Raw genomic sequence first — 18,161 nt, forward strand, 5'->3', positions numbered from 1 at the left:
CTAAGGGAAAAAACTTACAAGCATAAAATGGATGGTTTTGATACAGAAAATTTCAGGAGTTGATTCTGTGCAAGAGGAGAAAAAATTAAAATAAGGTAAACCTTAAATACTAATTTCAGGAACCATGAAATTAGAAGCTGAAAGAAGAAATAATAGATTTGATATTTTGAAAGCTATAGTGCTGTAAATTTGCAAGCCTTAGTGAAATGGGGTGTTGATTCCCCCCCCCAAAAAAACCCAGAATCTAAATTATGCAACCAGAAACCTTAGCAGACCAGTAATTAGGGAAGAAGAGTTTTCACAAAAGCATCCCATCAAAAGCTCCAGAATCATTTAGATTTATTCACAGGTAAAATTTTCTAAACCTTTACGAAAAGATAATTTCCAAACAGTTCAAAAATGAAGAAAGAAGTGGCTTGGCTACTGTGTCCATTGAGATACAGTTATCTTAGTGCCTCATTCCTGATGATTTAAATACGCTCTTCATTCAGTAGTATAAATGTCAAGCCTTTAAAAGTGCACTAACAAATAAAGACCGTTTCCTCATCAAAAGAATAATAGCTCATAACCCATCGGGGTTAAGTGGCATGTGTGGTATGGGAATACTGTCTTGGAAGTCTTGTGTGTGTGACGTAAGAAAAGAGTAAGAGGCAGAATTTTAGAGCGTTACGTTTGGGGGAATAGAATTGCACTTAACGAAGTCTGTTGCTTAGCGCTCACAGCAGTGCTGGCTCCCGACGTCCTGCGTGGGCGTCACCTGGGCCGCGCGCTAGACGCCGGATCCCGCCCTGCTCTCGTCCCAGCCTGGCAGGATGGCTGGAGGTGGTTCTGTTGCTCTGATTCATTCCTATGCCTGCTAAAGGTTAACAGTTACTGGCTGCAGCAGCAAAACAGGTGCTGCTGTGAATCTGACTATGCCTGTGCAGAATTGATGAGAAAGAAGAAGGTATAAAGCTGTGAGTACATGTATCTCTTCACATCTCAAGTAAGGATGCCAGACCTCTCTGTTTCTTGAAGGAGAGTTTAGATGTCCGTAGTCACCAAGATAAATTGAGGTTTGTTGTCGCCTTAGCCAAGTCCCAGCATAACAGAGCTCTCCTCCAGAATACCCGGTGAACGTAGATACTGCGGGTGGGGGCTGTAGGGTGACTGCACTGCCTTGTCCTGGCACACAGAGGCCAGACATCAGGAGGCCCCTCGGGGGGGTCTTCATTCGAGAGGCCGCCCGCGGGAAATGACAGCCTGCGAGCTGGGCATCCTGCTGATGCTTTCACAGGCCTGTGTGTGTCCGTTGTCCTTGTTCCTGAATTTACACAGTTAAATATTATGAAACAAAATAAGGGCATAAAATTTTCTGTAAAAAGTTTTCATTAAACAAAAACATTAAAGATGGGTTGCTTCTGAAAGGTTGACTGTCAAATTAGGATAAAATAGTAAAAGGTGAAAGGAAAAAAATTCATTACAATCTAATGGTTTCGGTATTTGGATTGCAAGTATCGTTAACATCTCACTTGCGATTATAAAGACAAAACTGGAAGGGCAGAGAAAGGTTTGAGAGGGTGATTATTAGGGAATCTCCGGGAACGCCCTCAGTGGGCCTGCATCATATGATTGGTGAATGGCAGTACATTTTTATACATTAAGTTAAAACACACACACTGTGTACATTCTTCCTTTGACAGTGACTGTGTGAACCTACCAGTACCCATCCAGTTATACTGTGTTTATTACTGTTCTAGTAATAAACACACCTATGATTTGAATGTGAAATGGAAATCACATGCTGGTAAAAACAGAATAGGCACCGTTACAGATTACAGTGCAGCGTGACAGGCGCAGAGCCACAGGGTCTGGGGGGCTGCGCGTCGTGAGCTTTCCTCTAGGACCCCCCACACCCCGGAGGTGTGGTGCCGCCTTCTTCTAGCTGCCCGTTTGGATGAGCTTCCGGATCGCTCTGAATTTCGATTTTCTTATTAGTAAAATGAAGTGCTGTAACGTCCCAGTTTCTGTGGGAAGGACCGTTGTCAGTACCTGGCCTGTACTTAGCGATGGATTGACACTTGGTCCCTCCATTGTTTCTGGCGGCTTGTAACTGGAGTGGAATTTTGATAGAAAACTAAGTCCACGTTTCTTACCAAAATAATTGCAAGTCTACAGAGAGGCAAAGTTGACGGAATAACTCGTGGAGGTGTGATAGTTCTGTAAACTTTGAAATAATGAAAGAACCAGAAGGTAAGGCCGCTTTGACCACAGGAAAGTTAAACTTTTATGGCAAGATTAAAGTCAAGGGGGTGTAGACTAGTGAAAGCATTTTAGCTAAGGTTACAGACAGTGACAGTCAGGTGTGTTATACACATCAGGTCTTTAACAGGTAAATTGATAAGTCACATAGAAGATGGTTGTGAGGACAGGGAAACCGCCGCGCTGTCTGGCCCCAGCGCCTGCCTCACTCGGCAGGGGTGGCGGTGGCCCCCTGGCCCCTTTGCTGTTGGTCCCCTGAGAGAGCTCGTGGCCCGAGGGCTCTTCCCCTGGGCCTGAACTTCCGAAGGAGTCGCTCATAGGCACATTTGAGGAGCTGCTGCAGTAGTTTTTGGGGTAAAGGGGGTCGTGCCCCCTTTGACAGTTGGGGTTTCATCTGTACTGAGGCTGGTCATTCTCGTAATGGAAAAGCTTTCTAGATCCCCCATCTCAGCAGATCTCCTGCGGTTCTGTGGTTCGTTTGGGTTACATAAACCACCACTTAGTGGCATTAGCGCCACTGAGCTTTTTCCATCCTTTGTTGCTTTACCTCGTTGATGCCACAAGTCTCAAGCTTTTCAGTTAAGTGGTGCCAGACCACACGTACATGATGCTGATGTGACGCCACAGAGCATACTCACCTCACCTGCACAGCCCTTGCTTACCATTTCTTAATACGAGGTTATGATGGTGAGGCTCTGGGGCTCAGTCCACAGAAATTCCAAAACTGACGTTGGCCTTCTTTGAAGTTTCCTATAACGGCCGCTGCCAAGCCTCTGACATCATCTGGGAGTCTAACACCCTCAGGAAGCTCTTCGATCCCTCCTGGCTGAGTCTGTCGTCTCTCGTCCTCCTGCCTGTTCCAGCCTCACTGGCCACAGAACTGCCCTGAAAGGAGGGTTGCCCTCCTGCTGCTCAGAACCCTCCTTTGAGAACCATTCCTGGCAACCAGAGGTGACGAAACATGGCTTTTCCTTGGTGATCTGAAACAAACCTTGTTGAAAGTGTTTAAACCGTTCAGGGAGTTTGACACATGGTGCCTCTGAGCTTTTTTGAGCGTTTTTAAGTGAATAAGCTGTGTGGGGCCTTGTAGAGCTGAGTTGTCCTTTTTGCTGACTGGCCTGGGGTGCCACGGGCCCTCGTTTAGGTAGAGCCTCACCTGGCCCTTCCAGGCCTCTCTCGACTGGTGGCGGTGGCAGCAACAGCAGCAGCTGAGGACACCCTCACCCATCTTGTCCTCGCTCTTCCTCACTTGAAACTGTAGGGAAAGCGTCCGCAGAGGACACGAACAGGATTGCAGCTTGGGCAGAGGTCTGACCACCTGTCCGTCAAGTCCATTGAGCCATAGGTGAGTGTGTGAGAGCAAGCAGAGAGAAGGGTTTACGTGTTCAGAAAAGATGGTCCCGTTTTATTTCGTGTACTCCTATCCCAAATTCCTTATTTACCTTGACTTCATTTTTAAAACCTCAAGCCTTTATGGAGTATTCTTTTACGTAAGATGCATTGCTAGAAAGAGAAGGAGTTGTAAAAATAAGACATAAGTTGACTGTTTGGCTCCCCTAATCTCCGGGGATGATACTCACATCGTTATTTCCCGTCATACCGAGGAGAATGATGCGTTCTGTAACAGACACACGTGTAATAGGAACGCAAGAGGCAAAGATGGAAGGAACTGGGGCTGAGAGTTGGAGCCGCAGAGCCGTGTCACCTGAGCCCTGCAGGGTGGCTGAGGTTTGGACGGTGGCAGTGCGGGCAGAGGGTCAAGGCAAGCAGAAGTACAGAGGCAGGGTCGTGTGCAGTGCAGTCGGAGAGTGTGTGTGCTGGGTCGTGGCTGGCGTGTAAGATGTGTTGTGACTCAGTGGCGGTTGGGCTGGAACAGTCAGACTTTGGAGTCCCCTGGCCGTCCCCTGCTTGTTTGTCCATGGAAGGCAGTGGTCGGAGGCTATGTCGTTCGATCTTCGTTTCAGGAAGATACATCTTTGGTCAGACCCCATCAGGAGCCGCTGCAAGGTGAGCAAGTAGCTGTAGGGTCCCTGCTCTGGGAGCGTGGGCCTAGAGGGGAGGATGGCCTTTGCGGGGAGCGTTTCACTAGAGTTGATAGGAATGAAGGTCGAGTTGCAAGTGAGTAAAAGAGGAGTTATTGGTCAGAGTGGTATTTGTCCTCTTGAGAAGTCTGGCCATGAAAGAAAACAAAGGAATAGTGACAAAGTGCAGAGGAAACAGCATTGAGGAGAGCTCACGGCCTTTCAGGTCCCGTTTCCTTAGTTGGAGCAGGACGTCCGCGGGCTCTCGGTGCTCCCCGTGCGGTAGGGGTGCTCGCGTGTCCCGGGGGGAGACGCGAACTGGGAGAGGCAGGGCAAGAGTTAAGACAGTGTTTGGTGAAGAGATGCTTTGGAGGGAGCAGTCCCCGGGAACCCCCTCTGTTTGGGAACGTCTGTTCTGTGGCATTGTTCAGCATCACAGTTGTAGGGAGGGACGAAACTGCTGTTTGTATTTACTGAAATGTAAAAGTGGGCAGATGGGCGCGGAATGAGGCCCGAGGGACCTGGACTGCAGGGGGTGATGTTTGATGACAGGGGTTGGACGGGGGAGGGGGGCGCGGGCAGGAGTGAGGGGGCACCCCCTGCCTCTCCTGCTGCCCAGTTCCCAGACTCGCTCCACTTTTTAATGCCTTGTCTCCTTTTAGCATCCATCCCATTGGCTGTTCAGGCAGTTAGTGGTCAGAGCACGTTTCCCCTGGAGGCCGTGTCTGGCTGGCTTGTGACAGTGTGGACCCTCTGCGGCCTCGCGGTCGTTGATGTGACTGCAGGATTGTGTGTTCAGGGACCTGGCCATTAACCGAGTACATCCTACCTTGATCCCTGAAAGGGGAAAAGCTCATTTATAAATTTCTGTATTTCCAGTATATTTGGACTTATCCTCTGTGTCTTTTTTCTTCAGCTCGCAAGTATGTCTGTACCAGAAGGTAAACTGAGGCGGTCCTGTTCTGCCTGATTTGCAGGTCTCCCCGGTCCCTTCTTCCCTCGAGGCCCTGGTTGGAGGTGGCCTCAGTCAGGCTGTCCAGCCATAGTTCTCAACTGGTTTTCTGCCTCATTCCCCTTGACGGGCTCTCGCTGCGTTTGTATCTGGACAGTTACCACCTCCTTGAAAGCCTACCCATTTTCTGCTCACTGCCCTGGGCTGAGTCCTACATGCCCTAGTTTACATCTGGTTGCAGAGTAATCTGAATACAGATAGGCAGCTTCTTCACTGCTGCCAGCAAAAGCCTAGCTTCAAACACTAAAGTTTTAGGTTATTTGCAGCGTTGTTTGTTTGTTTATTCTGCTCTTTGGTCTTAGATACAAGTAACCATGGTATTGAAGAGATTCTCGATGTCAGTTACAGTGCTGAACATCCTGGAGAAAGCCTTCAGTGTGGCATGAGTTTTGTGCTTTTGTTTAAACAGCAGAAAATCTTCAGGTCTTTAATGGCTTATAGGCAGGGTTTCTGGTCACCCAGGAGTCCCATCTTAGTGCCTCAGAAAGTCTTTTAATTTTGACTCTTGGGGAAATACCAGCGAAGGGACACTGTCTCCCTGACCTCCCGGACTGTTTTTGTCAGGAGACTCTGGACATACCATTGCCAGGGAGCTCGGGTCCCATGTGTGCTGGGGATGGGTGGGCGGCATGGACGGGGAGTCCTGGGCTCAGCTTCAGCCAGATTCTATTTGTAATTGTTGAGAGGATTTCAAAGTGCTGTTTCTTATTAGCTTCTCATTGAAACCCTGTCCTGGTCCCACAGGCCTCTTCTCTGCACAGCATTAAACACAGCCCTGCCCTGTCTGCAGCTGACCCCTTCTAAAGAAAAAAAGTTGCAATGCAAAACAGTGTAAGATTTTTTTTTTTAACTGCTAGTTTTTTTGGTTTTTGTTGACTCGACTGTATGTACCTGTTCTTTAAACTACTGGAGTTTAAACTATTGAACTGCCACAGGTGTCTTCAGGTCATTAAGTCCCGTCCACTGCTGAAAAGTAGCACGGAAATTTAAAACAGACTGTTGGTGCACCACATACATATTTTTTCCCAAATGTGCGTGATGCAATTTATATAAAATGATAATTGTTCAGAATTCACATCAGATGGGAACTGCTGAAATTATAGCACGTTACGATGAAGGAGAAAGGGGCGTGAGAAATTGTGAGGCAAAGAGGTATCTCACTAAGCAGAGGTGTTTTTATGCCAGCAGGCAACCCAGGGTGGGGGCAGTCTGGAGAAAGCAGTTGGGGACCAGGCAGGGATTGAAACCCCGGAGAAGGGCCACTGCGGGTGGGGGCGGTCAGGACGTCGCAGCACAGATTCTGGACCTTCCTTCTTGCTCCTGGGCGCTCTGGGGGCTTTGAGTTTTGTTGTTGTCGAGTTCTCCAAATCACAGACTTTTTTTTTTTTTTTTTATGATGTAATTGACTTATAACATTAGTTTTAGATGTACAGCATAATGATCTGATGTTTGTAGACACTGCAAAATGATCACCAATAGGTCTGGTTAACATCTATCACCTCACACAGTTACAGATGTGTTCTTATGATGAGAACCTTTAAAATCTACTCTCTTATTATTAACCTTTGAACACACAATACAGTATTATTAACTATGGTCACCTATTTATTTTATAACTGGAAGTTTGTACCTTTTGACCACCTTTTTTTAAAAAAATAGGTCTTTATTGGAGTATAATTGCTTCACAATACTGTGTTAGTTTCTGTTGTACACCAAAGCGAATCAGCCATATGCATACATATGTCCCCATATCCCCTCCCTCTGGAGCCTCCCTCCCATCCTCCCTATCCCACCCCTCTAGGTCATCGCACAGCACGGAGCTGATCTCCCTGTGCTGTGCTGCTGCTTCCCACTAGCTGTTTTACATTTGGTAGTGGATATATGTCAATGTTACTCTCTCACATCGTCCCAGCTTACCCTTCCCCCTCCCCGTGTCCTCACGTCCGTTCTCTATGTCCACCTCTTTATTCTTGCCCTGCAACGAGGTTCATCAGTACCGTTTTTTTCCCCCAGATTCCGTATATATGTGTTAGCATACGGTATTTGTTTTTCTCTTTCTGACTTCACTCTGTATGACAGGCTCTAGGTCCATTCACCTCACTACAAATAACTCGATTTTGTTCCTTTTTATGGCTGAGTACTATTCCATTGTATATATGTGCCACATCTTCTTTATCCATTCATCTGTCCATGGACATTTAGGTTGCTTCCATGTCCTGGCTATTGTAAATAGAGCTGTAATGAACATTGCGGTACATGACTCTTTTTGAATTATGGTTTTCTCAGGGTATATGCCCAGTAGTGGGATTGCTGGGTCATATGGTAGTTCTATTTTTAGTTTTTTAAGGAACCTCCATACTGTTCTCCATAGTGGTTGTTATCAACTTACATTCCCACCAACAGTGCAGGAGGGTTCCCTTTTCACCACACCCTTTCCAGCATTTACTGTTTCTAGATTTTTTGATAATGGCCATTCTGACCCAGTGTGAGGAGATACCTCATTGTAGTTTTGATTTACATTTCTCTAATAATTAGCAATGTTGTGCATCTTTTCATGTGCCTTTTGGCCATCTGTCATCCTTGGAGAAATGTCTATTTAGGTCTTCTGCCCATTTTTTAATTGGATTGTTTGTTTTTTTGATATTGAGCTCCATGAGCTGTTTGTATATTTTGGAGATTAATCCTTTGTCAGTTGTTTCATTTGCAAATATTTTCTCCCATTCTGAGGGCTGTCTTTTTGTCTTGTTTGTGGTTTCCTTTGCGGTGCAAAAGCTTTTAAGTTTAATTAGTCCCATTTGTTTATTTTTGTTTTTATTTCCATTACTCTAGGAGGTGGGTCAAAAAAGATCTTGCTGTGGTTTATGTCAAAGAGTGTTTTTCCTGTGTTTTCCTCTAAGAATTTTATAGTGTCTGGTCTTACATTTGGGTCTTTAATCCTTTTGGTGTGAGTTCAGTTTTTTCAGATTCCACATACAGGTGAGGTCATACAGTATTTGTCTGTCTCTGACTTATTTCACTTAACATAATGCCCTCAAGTCATCCATGTTGTCACGAATGGCAGCATTTCCTTCTTTTTGTGACTGAGTAATATTCCATTGTATTTACACCACCTCTTCTTCATCCATGGACACTTAGGTTGTATCCCTGTCTTGGCTATTGTGAATAATGCTGCAATGAACAAAGAAGTCCATATACATTTTCAAATTAGTGCTTTTACTTTCTTTGGAAAGATACGCAGGAGTGGAATTACTGGGTCATGTGATAATTCTACTTTTTATTTCTTGAGGAGCCTCCATACTCTTTTCCATAGTGGCTGCACCAATTTACATTCCCACCAGCTGTGCACAGGCTTCCCTTCTCTCTGCCCCCTCCCCACCACTTACCACCTCTTGTCGTTTGGATGATGGCCCTCATGGCCGTTCCGCCAGGTGTGAGGTTTTAATTTGCATTTCTCTGATGATTAATGATGTTGAGCATCTTTTCATGTGTCTGTTGGCCATCTGTATGTCCTCCTTGGAAAAATGTCTGTTCAGATCCTCTGCCCATTTTTTAACGGGATTGCTTGTTTGCTATTGTTAAAACAGTTTGCTTTTTTAAGATGCTGTAAATTCAAGTTATTCAATTATTACATCTTATGTGCTTAGTATCAATATTAATGTATTTAAAAAAGAACTAACTAGACAACAAATTGTATGATCCCATTTATGTGAAATGTCCAAAATAAGTAAATCCATAGAAAGAATAGCTTGGTGGTCTCCAGGGCCTGGGGAGTGGGGGATGCAGGGTGACTGCTTATTGGGTGTGGAGCTTTCTTTCAGGTGGTGAAATGTTCTGTGACTTAACACAGATGGTGGTTGCTTAACACAGATGGTGGTCGCACACGTTGTGAATATACTGAATGCCCCTTTAAGGTTATGCACCTTAAAGTTGTTGATTTCCTGTGAATTTCACTTCAGTATCTTTACATGTATTTCTGAATGATGCAGAATCTCTGATTTAGCAGCAGTCCTTGGCATTTAAAATTTTCTAAGTTTTAAAATTCCTGCTTCAATATATAAAAGATAGCTAATAAGAACCTACTGTATAGCACAGGGAGCTCTATTTGGTGCTCTGTAATGATCTATATGGGAATGGAGTCTAGAAGAGAGTGGATATGTGTATGGCTGATTCACTTTGCTGTACAGTAGAAACTAATTCAACATTGTAAACCAACTGTACTCCAATAAAAAAATTAATTTAAAAAAATTCCTGCTGCGTTGTTATTGAAATATCTTAAGCTATTTAAAATCAATTTTAATACCTCACCATAAAATCTGTAAGTGATAGTAACCTTTTGGTACTTTAACCTTTGAATTTCAGACTTTTAATAAGGATCACATGGTAGTGGGGGTAAGAAGTTAATAAAAATTGGGTCGTTTTAGAGCATGGAATACTAGGTGATTTCCCCAGCTTATTTGGGAAGGGGCTGTTCTGTGTCCGAAAGAATTTACACTCTCTTACAGAAAACTCACGTAAAAAGTGCAGGAGACCTGGTAACGGTTTCCCTGCTTACAGTTTCATGTGTTTGCTTCGGGTCCTTTCTCTGTGCGTTTATTACAAACCTGGGATCACACTGACTGTTGTCTTGTGACCTGTGTTTTCCATTTAACGTCATGAGCCTTTTCATATTTCATTAAATATTCCTCAGAAAAAACAATTTTTAATGATTGCATAGCGATTATGTAATTTTACCTATTTTTAAACATTTAGTATATTTACAGTTTTTCACTGTTTTAAATAACGTTGACTTTAGCGTACTCAGAAATATCTTGCCTCGCTGTCTCACTTTTAAGATAAAGTCACAGCAGTGCAATTACTCTGTTCAGGGTTCCTGATACGCGTGTCCATCTTGTCCTCCAGAAGATCTGTGTCCCCAGCTCATTGAGGGCGTCCATGTTACCATGTCTTTGCAGACGTGTCACTTTTTTCATCTTTTACAGTTTTGTAAGTGAAAAAAGGCTGTTTTGCTTTTCCTTATGATCATGGATGTGTTTTATCTACTTCTGTGAATTTTGTACTCATGTTTCATTTTTTTGGTGGGGGCTACTGTTAACTGCTTTGTAAGACATCTTCCCATATTAAGAATAGTACGTCGCTGTATTTGTTGAAAAAATTGTGTAGATATTCTTAGGATGTACGTAATTACCTATTTTTCCCTTTTCCCCTCCTTCCATTGTCTCCACGCGTGCAGTGCCTCTCTTGTTTGTGGACGGGTGACTCTTGGTGACCAGTCCTTGGGCTGCGTGCCCTCAGTCCTCACTAAGATGCTGGTCCTCTCTAGTATGTCTTTGTTCTGGCTGAAGGGAGAGCATTTCTCCTGTCGTCCTTTGTTGGGCAGGAGCAGGACACACACACTGCTGTCATCGTTGTGTGCAGTAAATAACTAGTGGTTATTATATGTGCTTGTTTTTCTCTGCTTTTTCATTGGGTCTGATGTGTAGAAAGCAGTGCACTTTTCTTTGAGTGAAATACTTTGGCGAGGCTTGTGTTCCTCTGTCACCTGCCTTTCTGCCACCCTATCAGTTGACATCTTAGGGGCCTCTGCTTGGAGTCACTGTACAGCTGAAAAGAGTAAAGGCGCGTTCTGGTTTGCTTTGCTTTGTTAACAGCAGCTCCACGATAACTTCTCAACTAGGTAAAGATGTTGCCCAAAAGTTGGAATAATTAGGGACCTGTGGAGCCGGGGGCAGTGCGAGGGAAGGTGCTTCCCCAGCCTTAGGAGGCTTGTCCGCGTGCGATGCCAGCGGCAGCCCAGTGTCACAAAGGACATCTAGCTCGTGTACACTGCCCACTCTGGTTATAGGAGAAAGACTTTAGGGAACTTTGTTTAATTCTATTTGGGCGGCTGACTACAGTGTCGTGTGCAGTAATAATGGTTAACATTTTTTTCATTTTCATCTCTCTTCTCTTACTCAGTTCATATTTTTACCTTGTCAAGTAGCCACCTTTTTTAAAGTCAGGCTCAGAATTTGAACAGTAAAACCTTTGACTTTCAGGAGGTCTACTATCTAGGCAAGACTGCTTTCCTAATTATGAGTCAAATGACAATCGAAACAAGTTTTAAGGACCATAAAAAATAGTAGAAAATTTCAGCGAGAGTGGTTTCAGTGTTTAATTATGACTTTGTATAGATGGCAGTCGGCTGTCATCTTTTTTTTCCCCCGTGTTAAGACCACTTGTGTAATTTCCACAGAATACAGATACCTAGCATAGAAAATTCTTATTAGGTCTTCTTCCTACTGAAAAGATCTGTTAAGAAAAAGTCATATTCCTGATTTAGTTTTACCTAACGTGGGATAATCAGTATTATCTTTTCTGTACGGGTAACTGGCATTTTCCCTTTGTAGACACCTGATTCATTTTTCTGTGTCTGTGCAACTTACAGGTGTTCTCTGTTGCAGGCAACAGTTATTACCTCTTCAATAACAATTTTAAAAAAGAAAAAGTTCTACCTTACACATCAGCACAGAAGTCAAGGGAAGAAATTGAAAATAACGATTTCAGTCCTAGTTTGAGTGTTCTGGGCTACAGAATGTCTCAGAACTAGCTATATTGGAAATATCCAGAGTAAAACTTTCAGAAATTACGATGGTAATGGTCCTGTTTTCCTTTTCTTTCCTTAAATTTCTTAGGCAATCGCATTCGCACTAACCACCTGAAATCATTATATATTAACGCTGTTTGGGCTGAAAAACAAGGGGAAAGCTCGCCAGTGTGAGGGCCGCGATGCATTTCTGTGCCCTTCATCTCTTTTCTGTATCTTAAGGCAAAATGGTGGCCCTTCCCACTGAACCCTCCATTTTATTTACTGTTCGATTAGTAAAGGAAAGTACAAAAGTTAGGAGTTTCAGAGGCGTGCACATTACTGAGATTGTGCCAGCTCACCCCTCTCTTCGTTACTTAGATGAAGGTGCTTTTTAAGATACCACTTTTACCAAAGATTAAATCTAAGAGTGGTGTCTCCTCTCTGCTCCGGGCTGCTCTCCAGATTATCTCCCAAAGACTACACATTAGGGCAGTCATCGGGCCCAAGCCGTTACCTGTTCTGGTCCCTCCCCACTGTGTCTTCATGTGAGTGTGTGTCTACATCCGTTCATGGATTGTACGGATGAGAAGATGAACTTGTAGTTAGGGTGTGAGTCACCCAGCCGTCGAACACTGTGTGTTGAATGGAAAACGTGGAATCTTTGCTCAAAGACGTGGTCTCGCTTTACTGTGTGCTGACTGAACTTCTTGGCCCCTCGCAGGAGACCCCTGTGCTCAGCAGGGTAGACAAGCAGAAGCGCAGGGAGGAGGAGGAGGAGCGCCAGATCCTGCTCGCCGTGCAGAGGAAGGAGCAGGAGCAGCTGCTGAAGGAGGAGAGGAAACGGGAGCTGGAGGAGAGGGTCAAGGCCGTGCAAGGTAGGAGGGGCTCTGCCCGGGGCTCCGCGGGGGCTCTCGGCTGGGGGCCCTGCCGTCCGGCTGCCCTCCCCTTGCCGTGCTGGGGTCCTTCCATCCCTGCCTCCGCTCTCGGCTACGCCACGGCCCCGCGTGGAATTGAAAAAAGGTGGCGCTCACAGAAATGACCTTACATACAGAGGAGATGTACTTAAGAAAGCCTCCGTCTGCCCTGACGTGCGCGGCGGGGCGGGCAGGCGGGCGGGCGGGGTTTCTGACCTTTGTACTTAAAGCAGACATGTTAGATGCAGTGGTGTTTATAAGCGGAACTTGATAAATCACCGGGTAGCAGAGCATTTTGGCTTTGTTAAATACAGACCAGTATTTTAAGTAAATGTATTGAACTTTTCATTTTTTATTTATTTTTAAAATTTATTTATGGCGACGTTGAGTCTTCGTTGCTGTGCGCGGGCTTTCTCTAGTTGTGGCGAGCGGGGGCTACTCTTCGTGGCGGTGCGCGGGCTTCTCATTGCGGGGGCGTCTCTTGTTGCGGAGCACGGGCTCTAGGCTCGCAGGCTTCAGTAGTTGTGGCACGTGGGCTCAGAAGTTCTGTCGCACAGGCTTAGTTGCTCCGCGGCATGTGGGATCTTCCCGGTCCAGGGCTTATACCCGTGTCCCCTGCATTGGCAGACAGATTCTTAACCACTGGGCCACCAGGGAAGTCCTATTGAACTTTTTAAAAGTTTAAATTAAATAGCATAACACGGATTTGGCTTTTTTTTTTTCCCCCCAGCCACACTGCATGGCTTGCAGGATCTTAGTTCGCTGACCAGGGATCGAACCTGGGCCCTGGCAGTGGAAGCGCCGAGTCCTAACCACTGGACCACTGGGAAAGTCCCAGATTTGGCTTTTTAATGCAGTGTTAACATGCAAATTTTAAACACATTTTGGCTGTAAAATTTAAAGGATTCTGGCCTTATTATGTGATTTCCCCTCTCATTCCTAGGTATTGCCTTCTGATTTTTTTTAAAATTAATATTTATTTACTTTTGGCTGTGTTGTGTCTTCGTTGCTTCGTGTGGGCTTTCTCTAGTTGCGGCGAACAGGGGCTACTCTTTGTTGCGGTGCCTGGGCTTCTCATTTTGGTGGCTTCTCTTGTTGAGAAGCATGAGGTCTAGGTGCGTGGGCTTCAGTAGTTGTGGCACGTGGGCTCAGTAGTTGTGGCTCGCGGGCCCTAGAGCGCAGGCTCAGTAGTTGTGGTGCACGGGCTTAGTGCTCTGCGGCGTGTGGGATCTTCCTGGACCAGGGCTCGAACCCGTGTCCCCTACATTAGCAGGCGGGTTCTTAACCACTGTGCCACCAGGGAAGCCCTGCCTTCTGATTCTCAATAGGCTAACCCTATTCTGACCTTGATCATTTCTTCATTCTAGAACGCTTAGTGCGTTTAATCTACTAATGTAGCCTGTGCCACATTTGGTGGTATATCATACGTTGAGATTTTGCGTAATTTATTTCCAGTGCTAGATTTAAATTCCTCAAAATAGTAACTATGGGCCTTCCCTCGTAGCGCAGTGATTGAGAGTCTGCCTGCCGATGCAGGGGACACGGGTTTGTGCCCCGGTCCGGGAAGATCCCACATGCCACGGAGCGTCTGGGCCCATGAGCCATGGCCGCTGAGCCTGCGCGTCCGGAGCCTGTGCTCCGCAACGGGAGAGGCCACAACAGTGAGAGGCCCGCGTACCGCAAAAACAAAACAAAACAAACAAAAAATAGTAACTATGCTTTTATTTCTTTATATTTTTCAGTAGAGTTCTGTAATTTTCAATGGAGTTCTTATTAGGTACCATTGTCATTTGACTTTTTTCTAAGTGGAAGTATGATTGGCATACACCATTCCCTTATTTTCAGGAGTAAACACAATTCGACATTTATGTACATTGCAAAATGATCACCACAATGAGTTAAGAATTTGATTTCTTGTAATGAGAGTAGCTTTCACATACACAGTGCAGTATTATGGACTGTGGTCACCACAGTGTACATCACATCCCCAGGACTGACTTGTTTTGTCACTGGTAGTTTGCACCTCTTGACACCGTCACCCATTTCGCCCACCCCGGCCCCCCTTCTTTGTGTTCTCTGTATCTGCGAGTTTGGTTTCGTTTTGTTTTGTTTTGGAGGTAGATAATGGTAATGGTTGTACAACGCTGTGAATGTACCTAATGCTACTGAATCATACATTTAAAATGGTTAAAAAGGTACATTTTTATATTTCTCACTAAAATTTTTAAAAAGCAAAAAGAAAAGGAAAAGGCCAAGTAAATATACTGCTATTTATTAGGATTGTCTTTGTATAAAAAGGATGTTGCAAGACTGGATTCTGACAAATACTCATGCTAAGTGAAATGAGCCCATATGGAAGTGGTCATTGAGACTTCCTTGTTCTCAGTGTGGTTGATGCAAAACCTAGAAATTCTTTTGGCCTCAATTATGTGGAGAGTCTATTTGTTATTTGATATAATACTTTGTCTGATATTGTGTAAATACCCTTTTTAAGAACAGTTTTGAAATCTTAACCAAGTAAGGAAAATTATCAGAACCTGCCTTTAGGGGGATTAAAAACAGTAGTAAGTTAGTGCAACAGGCCGTCAGATCGAATTGCGGGTGTGGAGTGGTCCGTCTAGGGGAAGGGTGACCATGGATAAACCCGTGCTGAAGAGGAATAGTCGTGAGGGAGCACCGCTGTGAGCAGTGGCTGGCAGGTGCAGCAGACAAAACAGAAACAGATGTAGCATTATCAGGTATAAAAAAGAAGAAATTGGAAACATCAGGAAGAAATAACCTTGAGGAAAGTACAGGCAGATTCAAAGGAAACAAATATTGAAAGAACTTCTAGAAATGTGAATATGGTAATTGGAATAATAACTTGATAACTGGGCTCTAAAGCTTAGTTAGACCTGAGGAGAGAATCACACTGGAAGAGCTGCATGGGGCTTGTGCAGAACGCATCACGGAGATAAAGAGGATGGACGTGGCGGGAGAAGTCGCCTCTGGTCCATCATTCGGTGTGCGGTCACAGAGATGCCTCAGTGGAGAATTTCACGTGGGTCTTTGTTTTAATGCAAGTTAGAGGAATACAAAAGCTGAAAGGGTCTGAGGCAGGGGAATAGAGAGAAGGGTTGGGGTCATCAGACCCGCAGGTGTGAGGAGGGGCTCGCAAGCTGGACCTTGGTCTCAGGGCAGGCGCCAGCCCGGTTCCGGGACTGCCAGCTGTGCCTTCCCAGTGATGGACGTCTTCCTAAGGAGGGACAAGCTGGCAGGCTGTTGAAGAGCACCCGGGGAGAAATCCATCCCCCCACTCCCCGCCATCTCCCGTCCCCTCTGCTGCCCCCTGGGGCGGAATAGAAAGCCGGCAGGGAGGGGGGAAACTGCTTGATAATTGACTCAGGGGTCACAGTCCGGAGCTCCAGGGTGTGTCTGTCCACTGTAGTAAAATGGAAGGATCAAGTGACGGGGCAGAGGAAATATGAGATATGAATGGTTGAGAGATAAGATATAAAGTGGATAGAATACAGACCCAAGGGACCGAATCATGGAACACATGGCCCATTTCCAGTTGGGAAAAGAGGATGTTCTGTAACAGAGACAGCAGACTTCTCAGGCGCAGCAGTAGGGTTCAGGAGGAAATGGGCTTGGATTTTGTGTTAGTTTCCTAGGGCTTCCCTAACAAATTACCAAAACTAGGTGGTTTAAAACAGCAGGAAGTAAGTGTCTCACAGCTCTAGAGGCTGGAAGTCTGAAGTCCCGGGTGTTGGTGAGGCTCTGGGGTCATACCCTCCTGTGCCTCTTCCACCTTCTGGTGGTTCCTGTGTTCCTTCTTTTCTGGTTTCCTCTGAAACCTTAGAAAGGAACTTCCTTAACCAATATCTATTTTCTTAAATGTAAGCAAACATTCTACTTAATAGGGAAACATCAGAAGGATTCCCTTTTTTTTTTTTTTTTTTAAATTTTATTTATTTTATACAGCAGGTTCTTCACCCCCAGGGCACAGCAAAAGACTCTAGACCAGGAGCTCGGTCTTTCTGGTGGAGACTTATTAGCTGATCACCATGGCTGCGGCCTGAGGGGTAGGTTTGTAATTAAGCCTGCATCTAGGGGCCCCCGAATCCTTTCCAGAGACATCAGAGGACGGGCCCTCCAGGGCCCAAGTTTCTTGGAGGGAGGCTTTACATGCCTCTGACACCCATGGTTCATCCCTTGAACGCCTGGCTCTGGTGGCCAGAAGGGCTTGTATTCCCGGGTCCCACGGGACCGTGGTGAGCGGAGGGCTGGTTTGGGACAGGCTGGCACACTCCATGCTGTCACGTGATGGAGGCCACCCTGCTTGTCCTGGAGCTTCAGCCTGAGGGGCAGGCATAGGCTGGGCGTGCAGAGCTACTCTCCTAGGTTGGAGGCTGTGGGTGCCTGCCGTCTCCCACCCTCCCCGAGCTGGGCCCCAGACGAGAGTTTGTATGCTTGCCTGTGACTGCCACTCAGGAGTCACTGCAGGTTCCTGACTCTGGTGGCCAGTGGGAGGGACTCAGGTTGCAGTTGTTCACAGCCCTGCACGTTTGTGAGCTTGAGAGGAAAGTGTCTGGGCAGTCTGAATCTGGGTGTTGAGACCCTCCCCTTTGGGGCATGGACAAGTCTTGGCACACCCTCAGCCACTGAAAGACATCTGGCTGCCTGGACAAGCCCAGGGGTTTGAGAGATGACCAGGAGCTGGGAAGAGCTGAACAAAAAGGCTCATCTCCTGCAGAAGGCCCCACCCGCCTCCAAGACTGGGAGAGGCAGTTGTTTCCTTTTCCGCACAGAAGTCAACAGAGGGTCCAGCAAAATGAAGAAACAGAGGAATATGTTCCAGATGAAAACCTCAGAAAAAAGCCGTAACGAGACAGAACTAATTTGCTTGATAAAGAGTTAAAGTAACAAACAAATTTATTTTTTTTTTAAAAAGGAGGATCCGAATAGGCATTTTTCCCAAGAAGACATAGAAAAGATGCTCAATGTCGAAATCAAAACCACAATGAGATACCACATCATACCTGTCAGAATGGCTAGTATCAAAAAGACAAGAGATAACCAGTGTTGGCGAGGATGTGGATTAGAGTAAAACCTCGTGCACTGTTGGTGGGAATGTAAGTTGGTGCAGCCACTATGGAGATTTCTCAAAAAACGAAAAATAGAACTACCATATGATCCAGGAATTCCATTTCTGGGTATTTATCTGAAGAAAACAAAAACTAATTATAATAAAAGATACATGTACACCCATGTTCATAGCAAGATGTATAATGGTCAAGATACGGAAGCCACCCAAGTGCCCATCACTAGATGGGTAAAGAAGAGTTGGTGCACACACAGTGGAGTAATGTTTAGTCATTAAAAAAAAAAGCATGAAATCCTGCCATCTGTCACAACATGAATGGACC

At 45.4% G+C, this 18,161-nt stretch overlaps 1 protein-coding gene across 3 annotated transcripts in view; it reads left to right on the forward strand.

Annotated features, from left to right (window-relative positions):
* The window catches only part of CECR2 (CECR2 histone acetyl-lysine reader), a 70,447-nt gene that overhangs the window by 32,957 nt on the left and 19,329 nt on the right, over positions 1-18,161 (forward strand). For all 3 annotated transcript variants that reach the window (XM_028490785.2, XM_055085402.1, XM_055085401.1), the window contains one exon: positions 12,561-12,714. In XM_028490785.2, coding sequence (XP_028346586.1) covers positions 12,561-12,714 — 154 coding nt within the window. The remainder of the gene's footprint in view (positions 1-12,560; positions 12,715-18,161) is intronic.

Source organism: Physeter macrocephalus, chromosome 6 (genome assembly GCF_002837175.3).
Source record: "Physeter macrocephalus isolate SW-GA chromosome 6, ASM283717v5, whole genome shotgun sequence".
Taxonomy (NCBI): domain Eukaryota; kingdom Metazoa; phylum Chordata; class Mammalia; order Artiodactyla; family Physeteridae; genus Physeter; species Physeter macrocephalus.